The 24,572-nt window shown below is 34.4% G+C and overlaps 2 protein-coding genes across 3 annotated transcripts; both read left to right on the top strand.

Moving 5' to 3' along the window:
- The first annotated feature begins 1,148 nt into the window (after positions 1–1,148).
- LOC147294718 (mitochondrial import receptor subunit TOM20-like) lies at positions 1,149–7,660 on the top strand. Of its 2 annotated transcripts, XR_015120426.1 has the most exons (7): positions 1,149–2,130; positions 2,283–2,361; positions 2,501–2,670; positions 2,762–2,809; positions 3,739–3,822; positions 4,712–4,888; positions 7,518–7,660. XR_015120426.1 is itself a non-coding variant. In XM_086232622.1 (6 exons), the coding sequence occupies exons 1-6, from the start codon at positions 2,032–2,034 to the stop codon at positions 4,835–4,837; spliced, it is 606 nt and encodes a 201-aa protein (XP_086088748.1). In that variant the 5' UTR covers positions 1,150–2,031; the 3' UTR covers positions 4,838–5,127. The 2 variants fall into 2 exon arrangements, 1 of the variants encoding a protein (XP_086088748.1); XM_086232622.1 differs by lacking the exon at positions 7,518–7,660 and having other exon boundaries at positions 1,150–2,130; positions 4,712–5,127.
- Positions 7,661–12,711: 5,051 nt separating this feature from the next.
- On the top strand, positions 12,712–16,083 carry LOC147294717 (cytochrome P450 78A5-like). The gene is made up of 2 exons (XM_086231613.1): positions 12,712–13,899; positions 15,208–16,083. The coding sequence occupies exons 1-2, from the start codon at positions 12,895–12,897 to the stop codon at positions 15,814–15,816; spliced, it is 1,614 nt and encodes a 537-aa protein (XP_086087739.1). The 5' UTR covers positions 12,712–12,894; the 3' UTR covers positions 15,817–16,083.
- The last annotated feature ends 8,489 nt before the right edge of the window (positions 16,084–24,572 follow it).

The raw sequence follows: 24,572 nt of genomic DNA, 5'->3' as shown, positions 1-24,572 counted from the left end.
TGAATTATTCCTAAATTTTATTTGAGAGTTGGGAAAATTTTTAAATGTTTTCCCATTATTATTTTTATTTAAAAACATTTTGGGGATTTGTTTGAAAAATAAAAGGTTCTGTGATCAATTATAAATTATTATTTTAAATTAGACTTGACTCAAAAGTTAATTTTTTGTTTATTGGGCTTTTGGTTTCAAACTTAAACTCGTTGGACAAATCTCGGGCCCACAAGCCCATAAACACAAATTAAACATCGATCAAAGCTACGATTTAAAAGTTACAGACATTTAAAGTGTAGGGCAAATACATTATTGGGTTATTTTGATTGATTTGGTTTATTTTGATTTATTTCGACAAAATATTGACGAAAACTTGATGGACATGTGTGAAAATTTTCATACCCCAAAAAACAAAATTTTATTCCTGGGTTAAGCCATGCTAAGGGATATTCTTAGGGGTGGGTTCGGTACGGTTACCGTACCGAAACACCCATACCGAATTCCGACCGATTGGAGTCGAGATGAGAGTTTTTGGTTCCGATACCGTACCGATGGTAGGCGGTAACCGTTCACTTCGGTATCGGTCGGATAATGGCGGCATCGGAGCGGTATTGAGCTTGCCGAAAACAACATCAACAACCAAATTAAAGAAATCAGAGAGAGGAGGAGAGATAAGACAGAAAGATGGGGAGAGATAAGATGGAGAGAGGGAGGCGACGATGGTTTCTGGTGGAGTTCATGGTGGTGGTAGGGGTCTGAGAAGTTGTTAGGAATCTGAGAAGACAGAGAGCGGGAGAGAGATAAAACAGAGAGAGGTGTTAGGAGTAAAGGGTGAACTTCGAGAAGGTGTGGCTCAGAGAGTGAGTGAACATAGGTGAAGGACGAGGCCAGAAGAAAACAGGCGGAGACTAGAGGTATGAAACTCATCTCCATGTCTGTGTTGTTGGGGTAGCGACTGACTTCCAGTCTTCCACTGTGACTATGAGTTATGGCTTCTATTTCTCTAAAGTCAAGGTCAATGAAATATGGGCTTCCACATTTTTATTCTATAGGCCCAAAAGCCCAACCTTCAGCCCACCCAAACAACCAACATCTGAACGTGTAATCCCCTCTCTCTCACACTTCACTTCTACTTCTCAGTTTTCAATCTTCACTCCTGTAGGTTTCTCTAGATCTCTTCAATTCTTCCTCTTCCAGTTTCAAGCTTCATCTCCATTTCTGAGCTTCTTGTGGCTGTTCTTGGGATCATCTTCTTCTTCTAAGCCTCACAGCCTCAGTGCCTCACTCACTGACCCAGGTATTTCTCTTCTCTTCTTTTGGTTTTTGATTTTTTCTAATCTAAGATTCAAGAAGGGTTCAATTACGATTTTAATTGAAATGCCAACAAAAATATCTTGAAACCTTGAAGATAATACAGAGGGTTCAATTAAGATAAGGCAGTGGTCTGAGATGGTGTTAGGAGGCTGAAAAGACAAATGCCAAAAAAAAATAAAAATAAGAGAAGAAGAAGGTTTCTGCAAATCTGAAACCAGAGAAGAAGAATAAGAGAATAGGAGAAAAAAAAGAGATATCGGTACGGATCGGTATACTGTTGGTATGAGTATATCAATACTATTTCGATCCCGTTTTTAGTCGGTACGGTACGGTATTTACTTCGCTACCGAAAATTTCAAAAAAAATACCATTCCGATCGGTACGGTACCGGTACGGCAACGGTATTTTTCGGTAAATCGGTAGAAAAACCCAGCCCTAGATATTCTCATACATAAAGTCGTACACTCGTACACCAAAATAACACAAAAACAAAACTAAAGTAGAAAAATAAAATAACTGTTCTGGGATCCGCGTGGGAGAAGATTGCACACGTGCGAACCGAGAAAGGCCTAAGAATGCGGTTCAAGTAATTGCCGTGGTGTGTCGCACAAGGAGTGGGTTTTCAGTTTTCACAGCAAAAGTGCAAACCCTAAGCCCCAAAGCGCGAGCCTTCGCGGCAGATTGAGTCCCAAATCGCCGACACTCACCCGAACCAGAGCCCTAGCCATGCAGTTCTCTCAGGACGACTTCGATCGCCTCTTGCTCTTCGAGCACACTCGCAAATCTGCCGAAGCTAACTACGCCAAGAACCCTCTCGATGCCGATGTTCGTCTCTCTCTCTCTCTCTCTCTCTCTCTCTCTCTCTCTCTCCCTCTGTCTCCTTGACTTGTATCATATCTGTGTTCTTTGCTGTTCTTTTTTGTCAATGATTACCTAGTTACCAAGCACACCAACTGTTTGTTTTTATTTTGATGTAGAATTTAACCAAATGGGGTGGAGCATTGCTTGAACTATCACAGTTTCAAAGCGTAGCGGATTCGAAGAGCATGATTAATGGTATTTTTATTTTTATTTTTTTTGTATGTTTTTGCTTCTTATAAACCCTAACTAGAAGCTGTATTGGTGTTTTCATTAAAATTTCAATCGCAACTTATGTTGCGTAATAATAATGGAATTGAACATGGAATTTGTTTAGATGCCATTGTAAAGTTGGAGGAGGCTCTGCTAATAAATCCCACGAAGCATGATGCTCTATGGTGCCTAGGAAATGCTCACACCTCCTTCGCATTCCTGACCCCTGACCTTGATGAGGCAAAGCCTTTCTTCGACAAGGCGTCTGAGTTTTTCCAAAAGGCTGCAGATGAGGTTATATATGGTGTATCCCAACCTTCAAAATTTATTGTATGTGAAAATGCTAGAATCAAAGAGAAGATTAACAATGGACTTGTTCTTGTAGGACCCTGGTAACGAGCTTTATCAGAAGTCCTTAGAAGTCACAGCTAAGGTATTGTTACTATTATTTTCAATGGCAGGTGTATAGTGAAATTTTCTTAGATTGGTCTATCAGTTTGCATGGCAATCTTAGCTACTGAGTTTAAGTGAGAGTTTTCACAATGGTTGATCAGAATGTCTAAATTAAATTATTTTGGTGACCTAACATGTAAACACTGTGACAAGAGGAAGTGCATAGGTAACCAAGTTAAAAGGTGGTCTTGTGGGGATATGATAGTTTTAACTTTTATGAAATTCAAAACTGGGCTGGGCCAGGGCAACTTTCAAATTAAAGGATTACAGATGCTAACTTGCAGCCGTACATGGATATATTTAGTTGGGCATGGGTGGGCGCAAGAGGTTTTCTTTCCCACCAAGTAGAATTTTGGTACAATGCGGGTTAAAGGCCCATAGAACCAAACTAAGCCCAAACACCCTGTGCCTGGTGATCTAAGTTAAGTCACCCCATAAGAGGTGGATAAGAGGTTGGGGAGGATTTTTCCCAAGAAGTGCGGGCCAGACTTAATTCTAAAACCAAATTAGTAGACCCATCAGCCACAAAGTTACGTTCGTGGTGGATATATTTGATAGCACACTTCCAGTTTTGTGAACTGTTGGCAGCAGAAACAAGGCTGGGGGGTTGACATTCGAGTCTTGACTAACCATAGTCACAACCTGTGGCAGAAGAGGGGTTTTGCCACTGCATGTAAGAGGGCAAGTAATGAGTCAATATAATTTATAGGACAATGGCATGCTTATGTTGCTTCTAGTAAACCAGTAATCTCTTTCTTATTAGCCTATATTTCCCCTTTATCCTGTTCAGAACCAAAAAATTGCTAAACTTTTAGGATTTTTTTTCTTCTTGTTGGTATATTACTTCTCATGTAATCATATGAATTTGATTCTACATTAATTTGAGGTAATTGTTGACCATGTTCCTAGGCGCCAGAGTTGCACATGGAGATTCATAAGGGGATGGGTCAACAGACTCTGGGTGGAGGACCTACTACTTCCTCCGGTGCAAAGGTTAGATCCTCAAATTATTACTTTATTTTGAGTGCATCTTGTTCCAACATGTTTCTTTGTCATTACCTTGATCCGGAATGTCTCTGTAATTGGTTGTCAGCTGTTTGTGTTCTAATTATTATTGATATTAAATTGTATTGGATTGAGATATTTAAGAACTCTTCCTTTAATATTACCTTTTCCTCTTTTACAGTTATATTATCTATTCAATTTATTTTTTATTTATATGATTAAGTAGGGACCTGCATGCTCAATTACAGGCACCTTCATCTTGGTAACCATTGTGCTTCCAGTTATGTATATGATATGGAATTGTTGAAGTCTACATCCTTAACACAAATGAATGGCTGAACTATTACCTCTCTGATCATGATTTAAACCATGTTACATTTATTCTCATTTGTGGATCAAATTACAGCTTGATTTGACTTGTCACCTGTCAAATTGGGGTCTGATTGGTTGACAATTCATGAAGATCTAAAACTACTGTCGGATGCTGTTAATCCAGTGGTGTCATGGTTATAGCTATAGTGAAAGATGAAAACATATTTATGCATGCATATAGCTTTCAATTTTGAGTGGTGTGTGAGAGTTAGGATTATAAATTAATAGGTTGTCCAAACCGTGAACAGTAAACACACACACAGAACAAATATAAATTATGTCTAAAGACAAATCTTGTAAAATGAAACAAGTGCATTATATTACTTTAAATATCAGTTCATTATTCCCTTTTGTTTACTTCTAGCATATATTCCTTATGTATATATGATTATGGGTGCAGGCATAAGTTTTTCTTGGATAGGTTAAGCTTCTTAGTGTGTAGATGAAAAAAAGCTTCATTTTGTGTTCATTGCAACTTGAGAATTAAATGTTTGTTTTGTTACAGAATTCCAAGATGAAGAAGAGCAGTGATCTCAAGTATGACATATTTGGATGGGTTATCCTTGCTGTTGGCATTGTTGTATGGGTTGGAATGGCGAAATCCAACATGCCACCACCACCCTCAAGATAAGCATTATATATCTTATGACTAAAGTAACCCTGCCAGTGCATTTGGTTGAAGGTTAATATTTTCTTTAGAATATTCATTTGGTTGAGTTGTAGTAATTCAAGTAAATCATGTGGTATGCTAACTACATGTTGATTTTGACCATAAATATTTCTCTGTTGCTATTTTAATTAGGAATACCATTTTTATATGAATTATTTGTTCGTTCTCTTACAAATATTGGTTAGTCTTTGTTGGTTGGTTTGCATATGTAATCATTAAGTTATCTAGCTATTTGGCCTTTCTTTCTGATATATCATTTAGAGATTTTCTCAGTATTTATAAATATTTTTTTGGTGGTATGATATATCTGTATGCCAGGCGGGTCTGGTTTAGAGTCTTTGTTTTAAAAAAAGATCTACGTTTTAAGTGGTAAATTGAAAACTAGCCAATTAATACACTAGACTAAAAAGAACAAATATATTCCTCTATTGTTGGGTAGAGGTTGCCAACTTAGGTGATAAGATATTGCTCTTGAGTATTAGCGGCTGCAAAATCATCTCAGCTACAAACTTTAGTGGTCCTTAGGAGAGTCGCTTCAAAAATACTTCATATTTGCTGCTTTTGGTGATCATTCTCTTCCAGCATCATCAATGAGGCGTGAATTGGGGTGTTCTCTTTGACAAGGAGCATCGGACTTGTTTTGTAGACTTCTTAGCTGTCTGGTTCTCATACACATCCTTGTTATTGTCAGACCTTAGGTATGATTTGGGCCATTTTCTAACTTTCCAAATTTGTGGCTGCTTGTCTTAACTAGGCGGGATTCGGGGCATTTTCTTGTCTTAACTCTTTGGTTGTTCTTGTCTTATTGTTTCACTCGAGAGTTAAGATGAGATGCATGATGGTTTGATCAAACTATTGTTTGGAAATTGGAACTTTAACTCCTCTTCTTAGGTTTATTCACACACAAAAATGAAGGGAAATCATGCGAATGCAGAGTGGCCTTTCTCATACAAATTCTTTTCATAATAACCTGAGCACTACAACTTTCCAGGACATTCAGCATATGCCTTTTCATTCAGCTAAATACTGTGTTATGACAGTACTAACATGACTAGGAACAATTGGGTTTTCCACTTTTCCCCATCTGCTACTGTACATTTTAGATTTCCACTAATGGATCAATTATTAACCTGAAACTAATTGTAAAAGCGATGTTGAGTACCCAGCAATTAATTTGGTAAAATACTTGGTTACTACTTTCTTTTGTTGAGTTATCATAATAATGACAGATCTAAGTGGACTCCAAGTCAAGTATTTGACCGTAGTAGGAAGTGAAATTAATGGACTTAAAATGTTTAATCTTTGCAATATGCTTATATTCATTTCAGATAAAAATTATAATATACTATTTTTGTTTAAACTTTCATTATATTCTGAAATGTTCCTTTGCACGCTTGATTAAATGTTTTCTGAAAAAAAAAAGAAAAAAGAAGAAAATAACCTGTTTAAATTTTAAAAGATATCTTCTTATTCTTTTCGGGGGTACATGGACTATAGGCACTAGCCGCACTACTCACTGTACAAATAGTCTGGTGCTTATAGTTATATATACGTGGGGTCCCAGACCTGCACACATACAGAAGTTATCAGTGGTAAATATTTAAATTTATATATTTAGTCTGAAACTTCTATACGCTAAATTAGGTCAGAGAAAAAAGGAAGTGTGCCATATTTTACATAGCACAGCTGCTTGAAGGGTTTAGGAGTAAATACTAGCATCTTCTTTTTGAACAATTTTGCCGATAAAATATTAGAATCTCCCACTTCTATGGAAATATGCTCCTATAAAGTTGTAGTGGCTTTCTTACTAGTTTTTTTTTTTTGGCCATGTGGCTTTCTTACTAGTTAATTGGCTAAACTTACATTCATTATTTAGAAGTGGGAGAACTTGACAGGTTGTGAATAACAACACTAGACGCAAAGTTAAGTTAGCTTCATAGTTCATACTCATTCTGTTGTGAAATCTCAAATCAATTCTGATCTTTGAACGTGTTGTGTCATCCCTTAATAATTGACTACACTGGGACCGAGCTAATAATAACTCCTACCCAGCCTAAGATTTATTAGGGCGTACCTAGAACAGGAAAGAATATAGCTGAGAAAAGTGGTGAAGCACAAAATTCTTAGAAATAAAGCAGTGGATAATCTGTCTGAGGCCTACTTTATATATTGTGGTGCTTTATTTCGGCACTAGGTCTCTGGTGGAACGAAATTTTAGGCAACGCAGCTTCTTTCCTCTTTTAGCAAAGATCATGTCTGCAAGCATTCAGTTTTTTTATAATAATAATCATTGACCCTCAAAGTAATGATTTTTCTTAGTGTATAAATCTTAGTAAGAATAGGTTTGGGCTCCACTCTCATTGAAACATTGATGTTTATATCCTCTTTAAGAATAAGTTTGCAATTCGATCTCCTGCAATGTTTTGGTAAATGCTACTTTATGTAAGACTATTTATAAAACTCTTTAAAGAACCTAACACCACTCTTTTATAGACTTAGTGAGTGGGTTTTATTTTTTGTCATTGTTTTTCATATTCTGGTTGCCCTTGCTATAGATGTGTTTGTTGCCTTGAAGTTGTTAGAATGGTTTTTATCTCTGCACGTAAATCATCAATATTTTGAAAGTATCATATGCATGCAGGTAGTGATGATGGACTTGAACATGTTTCATTTTGGTAAACAAAACCTCTTACAGGAAGTCATGTAAAGAAGAACCTGTTTCTTAAATCATGGGTTTGTAAAAAGTTCTGAAAGAGGTTGGTTGAGTTGGTAACTGAAGGACGGTTTCAAGGGAATGATATGATGTAGAATCTATAATGCATGTCTAATAATTAAAGAAGTTGTTCCTTTAATAAACTAGTAGCCTACTACCTTCTATTATTGGTATGAAGTAATGACTAAGGTGGCATATTCGTGTTGGACGCCTTGCCATTAGTGGAAAAATAAAAGATGCTCTCTAGGCCCTAATAAATAATGTTTAAAGCATCAATAGTTAGCAAGGCATTCCACTTTGCTTGGCTTTTCAGGTTTTATTCTAAGAGAGCTTCCCGGAAGGGTCTAGTAAAGCCTTAAAGCCTTTGAGGGGGAATATCTAATATATTTCTGCCGCAAAAGACTGGCTACTTTTTGTGAGTTGTTTTTGTTTAAAGAGGGTCCTCTTTGATCGATCCCTGTTGGTTGAGTATCCTATTTGTGGTCTCTGCCCTAGATTAGCTTTCTTTAACACTCCTCATAGGCCATTATTATCACTCTTTTCGCCAATAGAGCTGTGAAGCTGACAAATCATACAGAGTTTATTGATTGTTTAGTATTTCACTGCCATACTCTCAACAAAGCAGAGTCCTCAGGATGTTTAATTAATTTCCAAGTGTGTTGAGACTTTGTTGGAGGAGAGGTATCCACGCGTCTTCCTTAGCTGTATGTTGTGGGATTTAATTTAATAAATTTTGGTCATTAATATTGTGTGTGTATGATAATATGCAGCATTGGCTATATAGGTCCCAATGTTATTGGATGCTTTTTGAATGAGAGCAACATGTGATTATATTGTTCGAAAAATATTGAGCTATTGGATGTTAGTGTCGGCTGAATTAATTTCCTCTTGCAAAATGGGCTTATTTAGTTGGTGGTGGGGCCTCTGTTAAATGTGACGAAATCAAAGTGTGTCACAGTTAGTTTACAGTGGATCTTTTGCACAATATACACACACATCTTGCTGGATAGGTTCTGCTTTTTCCCAAGCTCCGATAAAAATATTAGAAGCCTTTCGTTATATTGCGCATGGATGTGTCTGGGAATTAAATTAAGGGAGAGGGATCTTTGTTGTGTACGTACTCTCTGAATCATTCCACAAAATGATCTATGAACATTTGTTATGTTGGCCCCTACAGGAGTATCTATTTTCTTTCTTTTAGTGAATGGTCAGCAAGGCTTTCATTTCAAATTGTATCAACATTTTCTCGTATTAGAGAGACATTATTAATTTATTATGTAAATCATGTCGCCACCGCCATGTGTGTGAGCTGAGATTATCTCGTTTTTCTTGTTACATGCATGCATGAGTCTAAGTTGTCATACTTGTATCCAAATTTGTTAGATCTTAAGCGTAGAGTAATGTTCTACCATTTGCAATATCTGTTCAATTACCACCTATTCTCAAAAACAAAGAGAATAATCATTGTCCAACTTATAGCGAGACCCAAAATTACCAAAACGAAAAAGAAGCCAACTAAAATACAAGAAAGCAAATGTGCTATAAAAGATTTACACAGCAAGTCATCTAATTGCATACGAAAAGGAAAACCAAATAAATATAAATAGAGGAGAGTTTAGTATGAGAATAAATCTTGATGGTTCGAGCTTGTTCGGAAGAAAGCGAGGCTTTGGCAAAGACAGCTTTCTTGAGGAGCAGCTTTTGGAGTGACTCCAAATTGAAACTCATTTCTGTCAGATTGGCTATGGCAAATGTCTGTTCAATTAGACTTTCGAATTTTTGATTGCCCATTCATATTTTTATAGCTCAGATGAGTGGAGGAGCTGTCAGGCTTTGTATTCGTCCTTGGTTGGGATTCAAAGCACAAAAATACCCCATTTTATATTTTTAAGTCATATTTCTGCTAGGTCCATGCACTGGTTCCTCGCACCCATTGCAAAAAACTAGCCGTGGGTCTGCTCTTTCTTGAACATCAATGGATGCTTATTATGACCAAAATGTTGAAGCTCCATCCCTTGCAAGCAGCAACTGCAAGGTTGCCTCTAATTTCTGGACCAAGTGACAAATAAAAGAGAGAGAGAGGGAGGGAGGGGTGGGGTTGCAGATCGGGTATGGAGGAATGGGTTGTTATTATTCTTTTTTTATGTTTTTGTTTTAATCCTAAACTAATTAAACTTTTTGGGAAGATAAATAAGTATTTTTTATCGTTTAATTATTGTATGATTGACTATGGTTAATGATGGTTAGGTTATAGGTCAAATGTCTTTATCTTTATATAGAGAAATGAATCAATAATTAGGTTAGATGCATGGTTTAGATTGAAAGTTTAATATCCTAATATGCTGCTAAGACTTCCTGACAATTGAAGAGTGTATACGCATATAGGTTAGTTTTTACCCGGGCACAATGTATAAAGTGGATTGTTCCCCAAGTGTTACAAAATGATCAGGTCAGGTTAAATGCTGGGCCCAGACCATACCAGGAAAGGGTTAAAACCCAGCCATCTTCAATAACCAGAGTCAATCCACCCACGTAACAATGTAACATGTTTCATTTCCCAATTTTGAGTTCGGCCCAAACCACAATTTTGATGTTTGAACTGTGCCCTCAAAGGTGAGGAGGAGGATGTCGCTTCCCAAGTAAGTGTGTGTGTGATGTGCAAACAGTTGGGCTAATTGCCAAGGCGGTGTTAATGCATGCCAGCTGCTTGTCTAAATGTCTAGAGACTTTGGACTTCTGGCTTTTACTTTTCACATGGTTAATACTTAATACATGGGTCTCAAACATATGTCCAAGACTGCAAGGGGACAATTTGTACTGGGAAATATTTTCCTGCTGCAGGTTCAGAATTTGGGTTCGTCCATATATGGAACATTCATTACTTGTGTTTCACGGACAAAATATATCGAACACACATGCTCTATATATATATATATATATATATAAATATATATAACATCAGAAATGATCACTCAGTCATCATAGAGCGGGAAATTCTCTGCTCACCTAACAACCAATAAACAAATTTTAATGATCGTAACCGTCTATATTTTAGGGCATCATTCAAAGATCATCCTTATAAAAAATCAGTCAAATCGAAAACTGTTTAGCCAATGTATTACTGTCAACATCATTTCAATCTTATCTAACGAATTATATTTGTTTGCAAAGTTTGAAGGACCAAACAATTATCAATTTAACTGATTTTTTTATAGAGACAACCCTTAAGGATGGACCTAAAAAATAAACGGTCATGATCATAGAATTTTCCACTCTGTGGTGAGCGGGTGATTACGTGAGTGAAGAATTCTCCGCTTTATAGTGAGCGAGTGATCATTTATCTATATAACATATACATAAATTATTTTTGCAGAACGTCTGTTCTTTAACTAAATGACAGACGCATATATTTTATGGCTTTTTTTTACCATTTGATCTTAAACTTGTTAAGATATAATTATTTAGAGTATAAATTATCAATCAAGACCTATTCCTTGGTTTTTAACTTTTATGATTTTGAGTTTCCGTTCCTCACTTAGCATTTAGGTTTTAACTCACAAATTTTGGGCTACCGCAAAAAATTCGAGAGTTAAAACTTAAAATATAACCTTAAACAATAATTTTATATTTTAAAATATAAAACCTTATACCCTCACATGTTAAATCCAGTAAAAAATAACTTAAAAATTAACAAAATATCATAAAAATACTCATGTCCGTTCTTTGTCAAGAGACTTTGCGGTAATATATATATATATATATGCTATGTCATATGATATGCTTTTTGACCGTTCCAAGCATAAAGACTAATTGGGGAAAATGCAATGAATATGTACAGTAGCTATTGTCTTGAATTTTTTTAAACGCAATATTAATTAGATCCTTTTTCCTTTATAGTTTGTCAAGAAAAGTCTTCGTCCGGTTCATGATTGTGATCTTGATTATGTGATAGGCGTGGATCCAAAATATGGGTTCGACGTGAAACCATGTGGAAAATTTATTCAGGCATATGTGGAGTTTGAATGGGGACAAAAATACTAGGTCAAATGTTCTCTCTTTTTTCCCCTCAATTTGAAACATTGATATTATGAATTAACCAAAGAATATAGGTTTTATGAAATTAATATATGGTAGATGTGGATTTTTGATTGTTTTCTTTATACAAAAAAAATGGAAACTTAGTGTCCAGTCTTTTTTATGAGTTTTTCTTAGACTAAAACCGATAGTAATTTATGATTTTTAATTAAGTCATTTTATTTTTCTTCTTTGACGGCTTTATATTAGGTTTTAACTCCCAAATTTTGGGCCGGCTTCTACAAAACTCACTCTACACCCTAGGAGAGAAAATACCCTTCAAATTGGAGAAGAACTTTATTATAAATTAAAAATATTTTATTATAAATTAAAAGAACTTTATTATGAATTAAAATAATTTTTTTATAAATTATTATAAATTAAAAAGATTTTCTTATAAATTTTAAATTAACACCCACAGTCTTCATTTAAAAACTGATTTTCTAAATAACCTAAGGCTAATTATCTCTATAAAAAATTAAGGTAGGAATAAATACTCTTATGGAAAAAAAAAATTAAAATTTCGTTCATGTGTTTTATCTCAAAAACAAATTTGGTCCATGTGGTTTCAAAATTTCTCATTTAGTCATTGTGTTTTATATTTTTTGCAATTTAAAGACATTTAATAACCAAAATGAAAACTTTTCTTAAATTAAAACTAACTAACTTGCGAGTTTTACTCAAAAAATGACAAAAACTCATGTATGTAACCTTCAATTTGATTTTTAAATAAAATTTGAAATTTGAGTTTGTTAAAATTGTCCTTAAATTGCAAAAAACATAAAATATATGAACCAAATGTGAAATTTTGAAAACACAAGGACCAAATATGTTTTTTTTCCCTGCTCTTAATCACTAGGGCTACAAATTCCATAAAATTTTCTAATAATGGTCAAAAGCTTATAGATGATTTAAGTTTTAGATGATATAGAATAGCCATGAGTCATATAATATAAAGAACCAAATCATGAAATAATACAGCATTAAAACTGTAAGACTTGACAGTGAGATTTTGCCAAAAAGAAAAGAAGTGTTGTGCTTGCGTATGCTAACCCTGGTTAGCAAATTGACAACAGCTTTAACCCAAGCAAGTTTCCACATGCATAGTATTAGTATATATACAAATCACCCCACATGCGATCCTCACGAAAAATGTCCATTTGTAGGCAATTCCAGTCCTAGCTTTTTTCTTTGTGAATTATCATCACTCCCATTTCACTTCAAATAAACTATGAAACTCTTTATGCTTGGTAACCTTTCAATCTTAGTCTTTTGGTTCGGATCCGCTACAACAATACTACACCAAACCCCATGGGCTCTCACCCTCCTACTCCTCTCATCCTTCAACGTTTTCCTCATCTTTCTCAACCACTCCCTTGTCCCCGGAGGCTTTGCATGGACCAACCACCATGACCCAATCTCCGGCCCAAAACTCCTCCGAGGTCCAATAGGGTGGCCCATATTGGGCCTCATACCCCACCAAATGGGCCCTCTTGTTCATCGCAAATTGGCCACCGTTGCAGCTTCCTTCAACGCAACGAGGCTCATGGCATTCAGTCTGGGCACGACACGTGTCGTCATCAGCAGCCACCCGGAGACCGCTAGGCAAATCCTTGGAGGGTCGTCGTTTTCGGACCGTCCGATAAAGCAATCGGCTCGCTTGCTGATGTTCGAGCGCGCTATAGGATTTGCCCCTTCCGGGGCGTATTGGCGCCACCTGCGCAGGATAGCAGCAGTCCACATGTTCTCCCCGAGGAGAATTGCGGGCCTGGAGGCCCTGAGGCAGCGCGTGGCTGACCAAATGGTAGCGAGCGCGTGGGAGGAGATGGAGGAGAGAAGAGTAGTGGGTTTGAAAGGAATACTACAACAGGGTTCAATGACTAACATACTCGAGAGTGTTTTTGGTAGTTGCGTAGGTTTAGAAATGGAGGGTATGAGCAGTAATTCTATAACGTTGACTTTGCATTCTATGGTCAAAGAAGGGTATGATTTAATTTCGCGATTTAATTTGGAGGATTATTTTCCTCTTGGGTTTTTGGACTTTTACGGTGTGAAGAGAAAGTGTCACAAATTGGCGGCTGAGGTAAACTGTGTCGTGGGTCAAATTGTGAGGAAGAGAAAAAGTGCAGCAGGAGATGAGTTGAGTGGTGGTGGTGGGAATGACTTTCTTAGTGCTTTGCTAGCTTTGCCTCAAGAGGATAAGTTAAGTGATTCAGACATGGTGGCTGTTTTGTGGGTGAGCAATCTCTCTCTCTCTCACAGACACACACACACACACACACACACTTCTAAATTGTTCTCACAGTTGCTTGATTGTGGCTGTTTTTCAGATATATGTAATTGGTTCCAACTTCCAAGTTTCCAACTCCCATATAATTGTGGTCCCAAATCCCATGTTTGTTGGTTTCATATAATTATGGTCATAATAATTAATTTCGTTATATGAGATACAATAACTAATCTTATTTTTCACAAAAATTTGATCTATACAAGTATCATTTCTATAAGAGATGTGAGAGGCACTATAATAATCTAATCTAATTTTATTTTATTATATATACTGATGTGCATGTAGAAAATTGTCAAGTATTCATATATGTGAAACTTATAAAAGGATTCATGATACTGACAATCGTCTATTGTCATTAGAATTTCTCATATAGTTTACTTTAAAAATTTCTCTGTCTCACACAATATTGGAATGGTTTAGTTCTTTTTCATTTTGTTTGAGTAATATATGTTCAATGATTATGTGGGATATTTTTCCCTATAATTCGTATGCCTTTATGACATTTACGGTATTTACCCAAAACCTGTTGACTGATGTGGTCAATCTCAGGAGAAAAAGTGGGTCTAAAGTTTTCAAGATTTGGATATGACATAAGTCACACAACACCATAGCCTCTAGCTACTATATAACTAGCTCCCACGTACACTATCTATAACTTGGTTTTTGACCAGAAGATTCTCAATGATAAATTTTTTGAATTAGGCCCCGTCATCCTAATTAAGTTATATATATGTATATATATATATATATTTTTTTTAGGATCCCTAACATCTTACATGGCCCATCATGACTCATGAGACGTACTGATGACCAAAATATATATATAGGGGATTAGATTATTATCTACTTTTATTAAATCATATCCAGTACAGTAGTACTAGTTCTTTTTTTTTTAAGTAGAGTACAGTAGTACTAGTTATTTCTGGGAATATGATCAAGGTAAATATATATGATCCATATATATACAAGGCCAGCTGGATCACAACCATATCATATATACACTCCTTTGTGCTGTCCACGTTCTATCTTTGTATTTATCAGTTTTTCATAGGACTAATTAAGATTCTAAATTGGGGGACATCCACATAGTAATTTAATCATATAATATTAAGACTTTGTTTGCGTAAAGAATTTCGATATGCTTAGAATCTACTGGTTTTTAAATGTCATAGTACAAACATAAGATTTTTTGTGCATAAATTAATTAAATTTCCTTTTGTCTTTTTTCTTTTTGTTTGTGATCACTTTATCCAGGAAATGATATTTCGAGGGACAGACACGGTTGCTATACTTCTTGAATGGATTATGGCAAGGATGGTCTTGCACCAAGACATCCAAGCCAAAGCACAACAAGAGCTTGACACGTGCGTAGGGAACAACAGGCACGTGCGAGATTCCGACATTCCAAACCTGCCTTATCTCCAAGCCATAGTCAAGGAAGTTCTCAGGATGCACCCTCCAGGCCCTTTACTATCATGGGCCCGTTTGGCTGTCCACGATGTCCACGTGGACAAGGTCTTCATTCCAGCTGGCACAACCGCAATGGTCAACATGTGGGCCATAACCCACGACCCATCCATTTGGGAGGACCCGTTGGTATTCAAGCCGGAGCGGTTCATTGAAGAGGACGTGTCAATAATGGGCTCGGATCTTAGACTGGCGCCATTTGGGTCGGGCCGTAGGGCATGCCCGGGCAAAGCATTGGGCTTAGCCACCGTGCACTTGTGGCTTGCAAGGCTTTTGCAGCAATTCAGGTGGTTTCCGGCGGAGCCCGTAGACCTTTCGGAGTGCTTGAGGCTGTCTCTCGAAATGAAGAAACCGCTGACCTGTCACGTTGTTCCACGTGGCATTATGAGCCAATGATCTGCGCAGTGATTATGAATAAGGAAATTAAAATATATGCATGCATGCATGCAGTATATACTAAGGTTTGCAAAATTAATTGTACATTAATGAATGGTGTGACTAAGGGTGTAGGGAGAGTGGTTTGCATAATGTGATCTGTGGCCAGTAAGTGGGCTTAGAAAGGGGCTGAACAGATCTGAAACCTCAAAGTACATGAAGTACTATCATATGTACGTAACCTTTGGCTCATGAACACTGTAAAATAGTTTTGATATATTATATATCTATCAATTAATTCTAGCTAAGCTGGCAGAATATTTTCTGTGACTCCTGCAATCTGCCAAGTTTCAACTTTTCTTCTTAATTTATGGCTCATGAACTCTAGAATAAATTCACATTATGACCCAATATTAGTATGTAATGTCAAACTAGCATCCTTAATGTTAAATATGTTGCTTTGATCGATAAAAAAAATTGTTAAATATGATGCTAATTAAATAGTTGGATATATTATATCTAGACAGCTAGCTTATTATGTTATGTCAATTTAGATTAATGATGAGGATGATTTTTGTTTGAATTATTAGTATGACAATATAATATGTTAATTAAATTGTTTAATAAAAGAACATTAAATTTGTGTGTGTATATTTACATATAAGTATACACTGATCCACTCGTCTCGCAACTTTTACATGATGAATTGACTACCTTTAAATCTGGAATCGACTTTAGTTTTTCGAGTTGCAAAGAAATAAACAGAATCTTGGTTTTGAAAGGCATATACAATCATACAACACTGACTACAGGTCAAAGCCGCCACATGCATAACACAAAGTTTAAACCCCATCGAGCTAGTACGTAATCCATATTATATATATAGATGATAGACCTTAGATATAAGATATAAATCTGTAAAGTCATGCATTGCTTTGGAGTCGAATCATTTCAACTTTAATTGAAACTTGATCTTTTTCTCCAAATGATAATATTTATATGTTGGTACAAAAAGTAGATCACGAATCCAATATACTTTTTACATAGCCATCTGATTCATCTCACAGAACTCGATCGAATAAAGCCTCCTCCACTTTTCATTTCTTCCGTAATTTAATTTGGGATTTTTTTCTGACGAATATTCGCTTGCATGCCACGAGTAACATAAATTGGAGCAGTGATCAGGTAATTATATATTTATATACATAGGTTGAAAATTTGAGTGAATTTTTTTTGACCAATATTTGTTGGAAGGCTTATATTCTAAAAATAATACTCTTTAAATTTGTGTATATATTCCAATTTGAATAAATTAATAAATACTACATCAATATATCACATATTGCTGTCATTATGTTAAAAAAATTGTGACGTGACTGCCCTGAAAGATATATGAATATATCACATCAAAATCGTTTTCCTAACAGTGAAGTTTAAGAAAGATCAGTCTTTCGTGGCAAACAAAAGCAGCACACCTAGTAATGAGTTTTGAGTTGTGCTAGAAATGGCCCACCACCACCAAACCAAGCTTTAATATTTATATAGTGACTAATCATGTACGTACAACATGGCCTTAATAATTAATGAACGTGCTCATTTGTTTGTCCTTTTTGATTGCAATTGGAAGCGAGCATGCACTTGGTGATCGATATCGATGGCTCTCATCGGTAGTATTATATTTTTCATAAATTTGCAATAATATTATTACACTAATTTATTTTCAAATAAATTATATTTAATGGAATACTGATCCGCGGTGAACTCAATGGAGTCGGTTATAATGATCTTACTACTGTGAAAAAAAAAATGCAAACATGTCATGTATCTCATCTTTCTATACTATCTCCGTCTCTAAACATGCATGTCATGCTTGCAAGTTTATAAATCTGAATGATTTAATATTAATTTGGCGCTAAAGCTTTCTAGTTAATTATACATGAAAATTTCACCTATTTTTTAAAATTACAATAACTTGGATCTTATGTCATCAAAGGTCTTAGAATAGTGCTGGACAAATCGTTCTTAATTTTGAGATTTGATTTTATTAATAGTGTTAGTTTGGGTTTTTCTAAAATATTTTGGACTTACTTACACATTTAAGGATAACATAAAATAAAAAAAATAAAAAATCGTATGAAGAATATAATAATAAGAAATATTTTTAAAAATTAATATCATTATAGAATTTATTCTAACAAGAAAAATTGTTGTGACTTGTAATTTCCAAAAATAGAAAGAAAATGTATAGGTTTTGTGTGGCTTCTCAAATCTTGATTCCAAAGGCATTCTATTTTCGTTAATCAAAGCATTTTGAAGTTGCTTTTTTCTTAGGGATTGATGAGTGATGACGAGTGGTTGTAAACCATTAGCTGGTCAAAACAAAATGCCTCTTCTTCTGTTGTGAGAGACGGGAAACCTCACACAAATCACAGTAACTTTGTAACAAGTCATTGGGTTTTAAGTGCATTCAATTTTTTATGATAGGAACCATGAAGATAATATGTGTCTTATGGACCAACCATAATCGGCCTTAAACTTGTACATATTAATGGTAAAGATATTTTAAGGCAAGTCCTAAAGTTTAGGCTTTTTAGATCCAAATCTTTAGCTTTTACACAAAGGCAAACCACTTTAACACCTTTCTTTTCCCACATATTGTATATATACTTAAATTTGGCATGTTAATGCTCCACAAATTGAACTGGACCCCCCATGTACCATTGCTTGAAGTTCAATGTTTTTCCTTTTAAGTTTGTTCTATAATGGCAATGTACTAAACTTGTTATTAAAGTCCAATAATGTCATAAGGTGTCCTCAAGAATTGACGTTAAAAATTGAATTAATTATCGTGCAAGTCGCGTAATTTTAAAATCTAAACAAAAATTGAAATTGTTGTATCATTGATGTAATGTCAATTGAAATCTCTTTAATGATCTAGTCTAAAAAGTATATTGAAATTTCTATAATCTCATATATCAAGTCGGCAAATAATATATAATGATGTTATATAAATTAGATTTTAAGGGTCTCGAGATGCGTATTACTTGTGCTCGGATCTTAAGAATTCCGAACACCAGCACCTTGTGATTAGCTCCCACTCGATGACTCAACCTGAAGGTACATTACAAATAGCTCCTTACTTTATGATGGCTCTATATAAGCACTTTGATTAATTAGTTATCTTTATAATGCAACTTGATCAAGAACCTCAATTAACTTCTCTTTACGATTAATTAGCTTGATCACCCTGTGTTGATGACCTGAGCTAGCCGGGGTGATTGAGTTTGACCAAAGTCAAAGTGCTACTGCACTAGAGCCGAGTGAAGTCTACTAAACTTGACCAAAGTCTTGTATTCAAATCCCCTTGTATTCAAATCCCTCACTTGACCACTGGTATTATTTGTCTTGTTCTGATCTTCAGTGTATGATTCTTTTCCCAAAACACTATTATTGTTATTGATTCATCCATAAAATCGTTGGAGTTAACACATGCTTTTATATAACGGGTTTTCAGCAAAGTATATTCCTCAAGTTGATTTCCAATGTGTAAGGATCGATCTAAACTGTGTAGTGCATGTATATAGATTTTTGTAGATTTTTTTTAAGTGATAAGTTTTTGTAGAATTTATAGATTTTCATTGATTTTTATAGAGCTCTACTGAGTTCTAGAGAGTTTATAGAAATCCTTACAAATTCGCAGGGGAGAGGTCAGATTTATAATGACTTTGAAATACACATAAAAGTCTTTCAAAGTTTAATAAAATCTATCATTAAATAAATTATATAAAAGTCAATGACTTTTTAAATACACCTAGACTTTTATAGACTTTTTAAAAGTTATTAAAAGTCTTAATTGAATATATATAGACTTTTACAAATTTTTTTAAAGTCTTTAAAAATCTTAATTAAATATCATATAACTTTTAAACTCCACAAAAATCTTTCAAAATCTATATACAATAGACCTCACTACAACATGCATGCGCGCACAACACCAATAATATAAAATTTAGTATAAAGACTAAGCAAGTGGCTTTTAAGCATAAATGCAATGACTAGCTTGTTTACTCTTTTTTCCATAAAAGGAGGAGAAAGAAAAAACTGATTTGGACATTGTATCGAACAGATTGCATTGCATTATCCATTAGGCGCGCATATCAAATTATATTTATTTATTGTATATTGCACCGAATAAAATCTCGGGTCATTTAGATATTAACCCATGAAATTAAATATGTTAAGAGTTTAACACTATTACTTTTGTTTTTAACAGCTAAAGCTCATATGTAAAATCATGTTCCACCTAGGATAACAATATTTCATTAATTCCCTACTATTTATAAATTATGTCATTATGTAATTAATATTTGGTTTAAAATTTTTTCACTCTTTAGATGCCGTTATTCTCCTATCAAGAAAAAAAAATTAGTGATTAATTTTAAACTCCTTAACCACTTAAAAAATTTACCTAAACATCTACCCATATAGAAACTCTCTCAAAACCCCCTATAATACTTACAATTCCTTTTATACCCTCATACACATAATAAAGGGTTATTTATAAATAAGTCAATAAAAAGTTTCAATATTATAAATACTCGGTTTATCGACGTTTATGTTATGGTTTAGCTTTGAAATTTTGAGCTCCGCCCATTCTGTACCCTAAGAAAAGATTGGATAAAAAAAAAGAAGGGATTTACCCTTACAAATCGGGAAAGGAAGCAACGGCCAAAAAGTAAATGAACGAAATCAATAAAAAGATGAAACTAGAGTATTTAAAAAATGGGTAAAATTGGAATATTAAAAAAAATTGGGGGTCAAACTTTGATGGGTATTAGTTGACCAGAGGATTTTGGAAGAGATTAAGTCCCTAATAGAGGGTTTTGAATTAGTTTCATTAAGTGTGGGGGTTTTGAATTAATCAAGTTCAAAACAGAGGGTTATGAATAGTTTACTAAAAAAAAAATCATAAACTTAAGTAGGTCAAAGAACCTACAATTGAGAATTTTCTGTAGGTTCATTATATTGATTTGTTAGTGTAGGTGATTTGTTTCATATTGTAGGTTATTTAATTGTTGTAAGTTACTTATTTGATTATAAGAATGTATGTAGGTTCATTATTATTTTTTTTGATGCAGGTAATATAATTATTATGTAGGTTCATTAGTACACATATTAATTCTTATAATGGCAATGTATAGAAGTTAATGGATATATGAGTAGTAGAATTTTATGGTGTTGGTGTGTTGATGTATAGTTTGTAGATGTAGTAGAACTTTATGTGTAGGTTGTTTAGTAGCTTATGAAAAATTCATGTTTGAAATTCAAAAGAAAAAAACATAAAAAAGGGAAATATGAATCATGAGCATTAAAAGCACCATTATTTAAGTAGTATCAATAGCAATAACCAAGGAAAAAGTCAAATAATGAAAAAATGTCTGATATGATGTTGAAGGCATAAAAGAGATTTAAAATATCTAATTTAAAAAAATGCTAACTAGTCCGTTGCTTGTTCTCTCACTGCACACTTTCTATATCTGTCTTCATTTTCGAAACTCTCTTTCGAAAGTGAGATCACCGTTCGCTTTAGAAAGTAATAATGCTATACTTACTACATTTTTATACCACATTTTTATACCATCTGACGTGTCATTACTTTATTGGACAAAGTTTTTCTTTTCTTTTTTGGGTTTTTCTTTTTATTTTTTAATATCCAATGTATGAATGCCATGTAAGTTGCTACATAAGGTGGTATAAAATTATGGTATAAAAATGTGATATATGTAGCACTACTGATGAAATTAATATATGAAAAGTGAGTCATTTGTCAACTAGTTAAAAGGCTTAACTTATGAAAAATGAAAAACACAAGTTTTAATTGGAGAAATAATATTTTGAAGGGGGTTTCGTAGATTTACTATAACAATAATGCTAATTGTCCCACATTTTTTTTCCCACATTTGTATACCACCTTATGTGTCATTACTTTACTGGAAGGGTATTTCCTTTTTCTTTTTTAAGTTTTATTTTTTATTTTTTAGTATCCAATGCATGAATGCCATGTAAGGTGGTATGAAATTGTGGTATAAAAATGTGGTAAGTGTAGCATTACTGTTACTATAAACTCTACTATAACGTATTTTAATAATTTGATGAGAAATTTAATATGTGAATCAGTTAATACCGTGATTTGAGTGGCTAGGAGTTTCCTACCGTCCTAGAGTACGTTGAAATGTTGAATTATTGATCAAAATATGTATATGAACTTGCCTGATTTGACTATTTGAATGCGTGTTGTGTTGTTTTCCATCTATTAAAAGAAAGAAAAATACCCTAATTCAAGTCGATTATTTTTAGCTTTTTTTTTTTTTTGTGCATGAAAATTTGTGAACTGCCGACCCTTGCTTGACAAAATAAAAGGATTTTGGAAATTTTACTGCATTTGGTCGCATATTTCCCAAATACTATGTACACAGAAAATTTAAAGATTTTATTAAGTAATGAGAAAAACCACTACAATCTTCTAGATCATCTGTATATAGCCTTGCGATAAAGTTTAAATACTCGTATATCTCATGTACTAAGTAAAATTGAACATTTTTATACTCACGTTGAATTTATAGTTTGCCCCATACAGCCATACACTCGTAGTCTCATACTCATCGTTTACACTTTACTACATGGCTACCTATTCGAGTTCACAACCATATAATCATTCAACTTCAAAGCATTGGGTGGGCCTTCAGTTTACTGACACTTTGAATTTTGTTTTTCAAATTGCAGCCTTAGAAGAGTAGCTTAGACAAAAACCACACTAAACTGGGTTTGGGCTTTAATTTTGAACATGAACGAAGTCTATCCTTGGCCCAAATATGACATTGGGTCGCTGTTTAACCTCCTGACCGTCCTAATTGTAAGAATTAATTTGATATTTTATTTTTTTTAAAGCATTTTTTTCCCAAATTTTTTTCCTTGCAGTTCTTAATTCTCCCATCTCCCTTCCCCCACTATCTTATATGTAAAAGTTGTTCATATTCATTAAATCAAGAGAAAATTATCATTTTACTTTTTAAATTATTATACTTGTATCAATTTACTATTCAGATTTTAAATTTAAAAAATAATAGTACTTAATTTTTCAATTTTATCCAAGGAATAAAATTTCGGGTTTCGAGGAAAATTTCGATGGAAATTTCGACGGAAATTTCGAAGATTTTTAAATTTCGACAAAAATTAGATAGAAACGATGGAAATTACTATCAAAATACGGAAATTTTGAATGAAACTTTACCATATGTTTATTTAACATATTATCTACTCAATTGATAAAAAACATTGAAGAAACTAATTATATATATAGTAGGCTTCATGTAATATAAGATGAATATAATGTGCGCTGGAGACAAATACTGTTAAATAAAATTAGTATAATGAATAAATGAAATTAGTATATTATTTATACTCTATAATCTATACATTAAACCCTATATATTTTATAATCTATACTCTATATTGTTTAGAATATGGTATATGATATTAGGATTTAGGCCCTTTATGGTATTTTTAATTATTTTTTATATAAAAATATATTAAAGTTTATTGATTTAGGGTTTAAAAATAACTAAACGAAACTTCAAAATGGTCAAAAAAATTCAAAACCATTTTTTTTCTTTACAATTGCTCAAATGCCTCAAACGGTCAAACCCCAATCAACCCTAAACCTTTTAATTTTTTTTCTCTTTTTTATTATTTCTTTCCTTTTTTTTTTTTTTCCTTTTTTCTTTTCTTTTTTTTTTCCTTCTTTTTTTTTTCCTTTTTTCTTTTCTTTTTTTTCCTTCTTTTTTTTTTTCCTTTTTTCTTTTCTTTTTTTTCCTTCTTTTTTTTCTCCTTTTTTCTTTTCCTTTTTTTTTCCTTCTTTTTTTTCCTTCCTTATCCAGTTATCCTTTTTTTTCCTTCCTTATCCAGTTATCCAACTTATCCTTTCCCCCGTAGTCTCCATCTCCAGTTTATTTTCTCATCTCTTCGTCATCGTCCCCTTCTCTCTCTCTCTCTCTCTCTCTCTCTCTCCCCAATCCATCACCAAGCCACCTCACCCTCATCACTTTCTCCCCCCTGCCGCGCCCCCCTGCCGCGTTCCCCCCTGCAGCGTTCCCTCCTGCCGCGCCCTCGATCTCCCTCCTGCCGCGCCCCCGGCCACCCCCTGCCGCCGCCCCTCCACTTTCTCCCCCGATCTCCCCCTGCCGCGCCCCCCCGCCGCTGCCAGCGAAAACTTCGGCGAAATTTCGAGAATTTCGAAAATTTCGCCGAAATTATCCCGAAAATTTAACAAAACAACGTTTGGATTTCGATCCCTCCTCAAATTGAAAATTTCGGCGAAATTTCGCCGAAATTTTCGAAATTTAAACCCTTGATTTTATCAATTGAGATAATTTCATCAATTTGATGACTCAACTAGAATGCATTACAGTTAGCCCCTTACTTTATAATAACTCAATATAAGCACTTTGATTAACTCATCTTTATGGTGCAACTTCATCAAGCACCTTAATTAACCCCTCATTAAGATGAATTAGCTTGATCATGCACCTTGTGTTCATGGCCGAGGTGATTGAGTTTGACCAGAGTCAAAGTGATACTTCACTGAAGTCGGGTGAAGTGTACTCAACTTGGCCAAAGTCTTGTATACAAATCCCTCACTCGACCGACGACGAAATAAGAAATAAAAATTCCGTACTCTACCACTGGTATTACTTATCTTGTTATGATCTTAAGTGTAT

The sequence above is a fragment of the Dryas octopetala genome, chromosome 2 (assembly GCF_963921425.1).
Source record: "Dryas octopetala chromosome 2, drDryOcto1.1, whole genome shotgun sequence".
Classification (NCBI taxonomy): domain Eukaryota; kingdom Viridiplantae; phylum Streptophyta; class Magnoliopsida; order Rosales; family Rosaceae; genus Dryas; species Dryas octopetala.
This window is presented reverse-complemented; position numbering and strand designations above follow the sequence as displayed.

Excerpts from the sequence above, each read along its gene's own strand:
- LOC147294718 (XM_086232622.1), top strand. The coding sequence starts at position 2,032 with ATGCAGTTCTCTCAGGACGACTTCGATCGCCTCTTGCTCTTCGAGCAC. Across the intron at positions 2,362-2,500 it reads TTCGAAGAGCATGATTAATG|ATGCCATTGTAAAGTTGGAG; the intron begins GTATTTTTATTT and ends GAATTTGTTTAG. Across the intron at positions 2,671-2,761 it reads TCCAAAAGGCTGCAGATGAG|GACCCTGGTAACGAGCTTTA; the intron begins GTTATATATGGT and ends TTGTTCTTGTAG.
- LOC147294717 (XM_086231613.1), top strand. The coding sequence starts at position 12,895 with ATGAAACTCTTTATGCTTGGTAACCTTTCAATCTTAGTCTTTTGGTTC. Across the intron at positions 13,900-15,207 it reads ACATGGTGGCTGTTTTGTGG|GAAATGATATTTCGAGGGAC; the intron begins GTGAGCAATCTC and ends CACTTTATCCAG.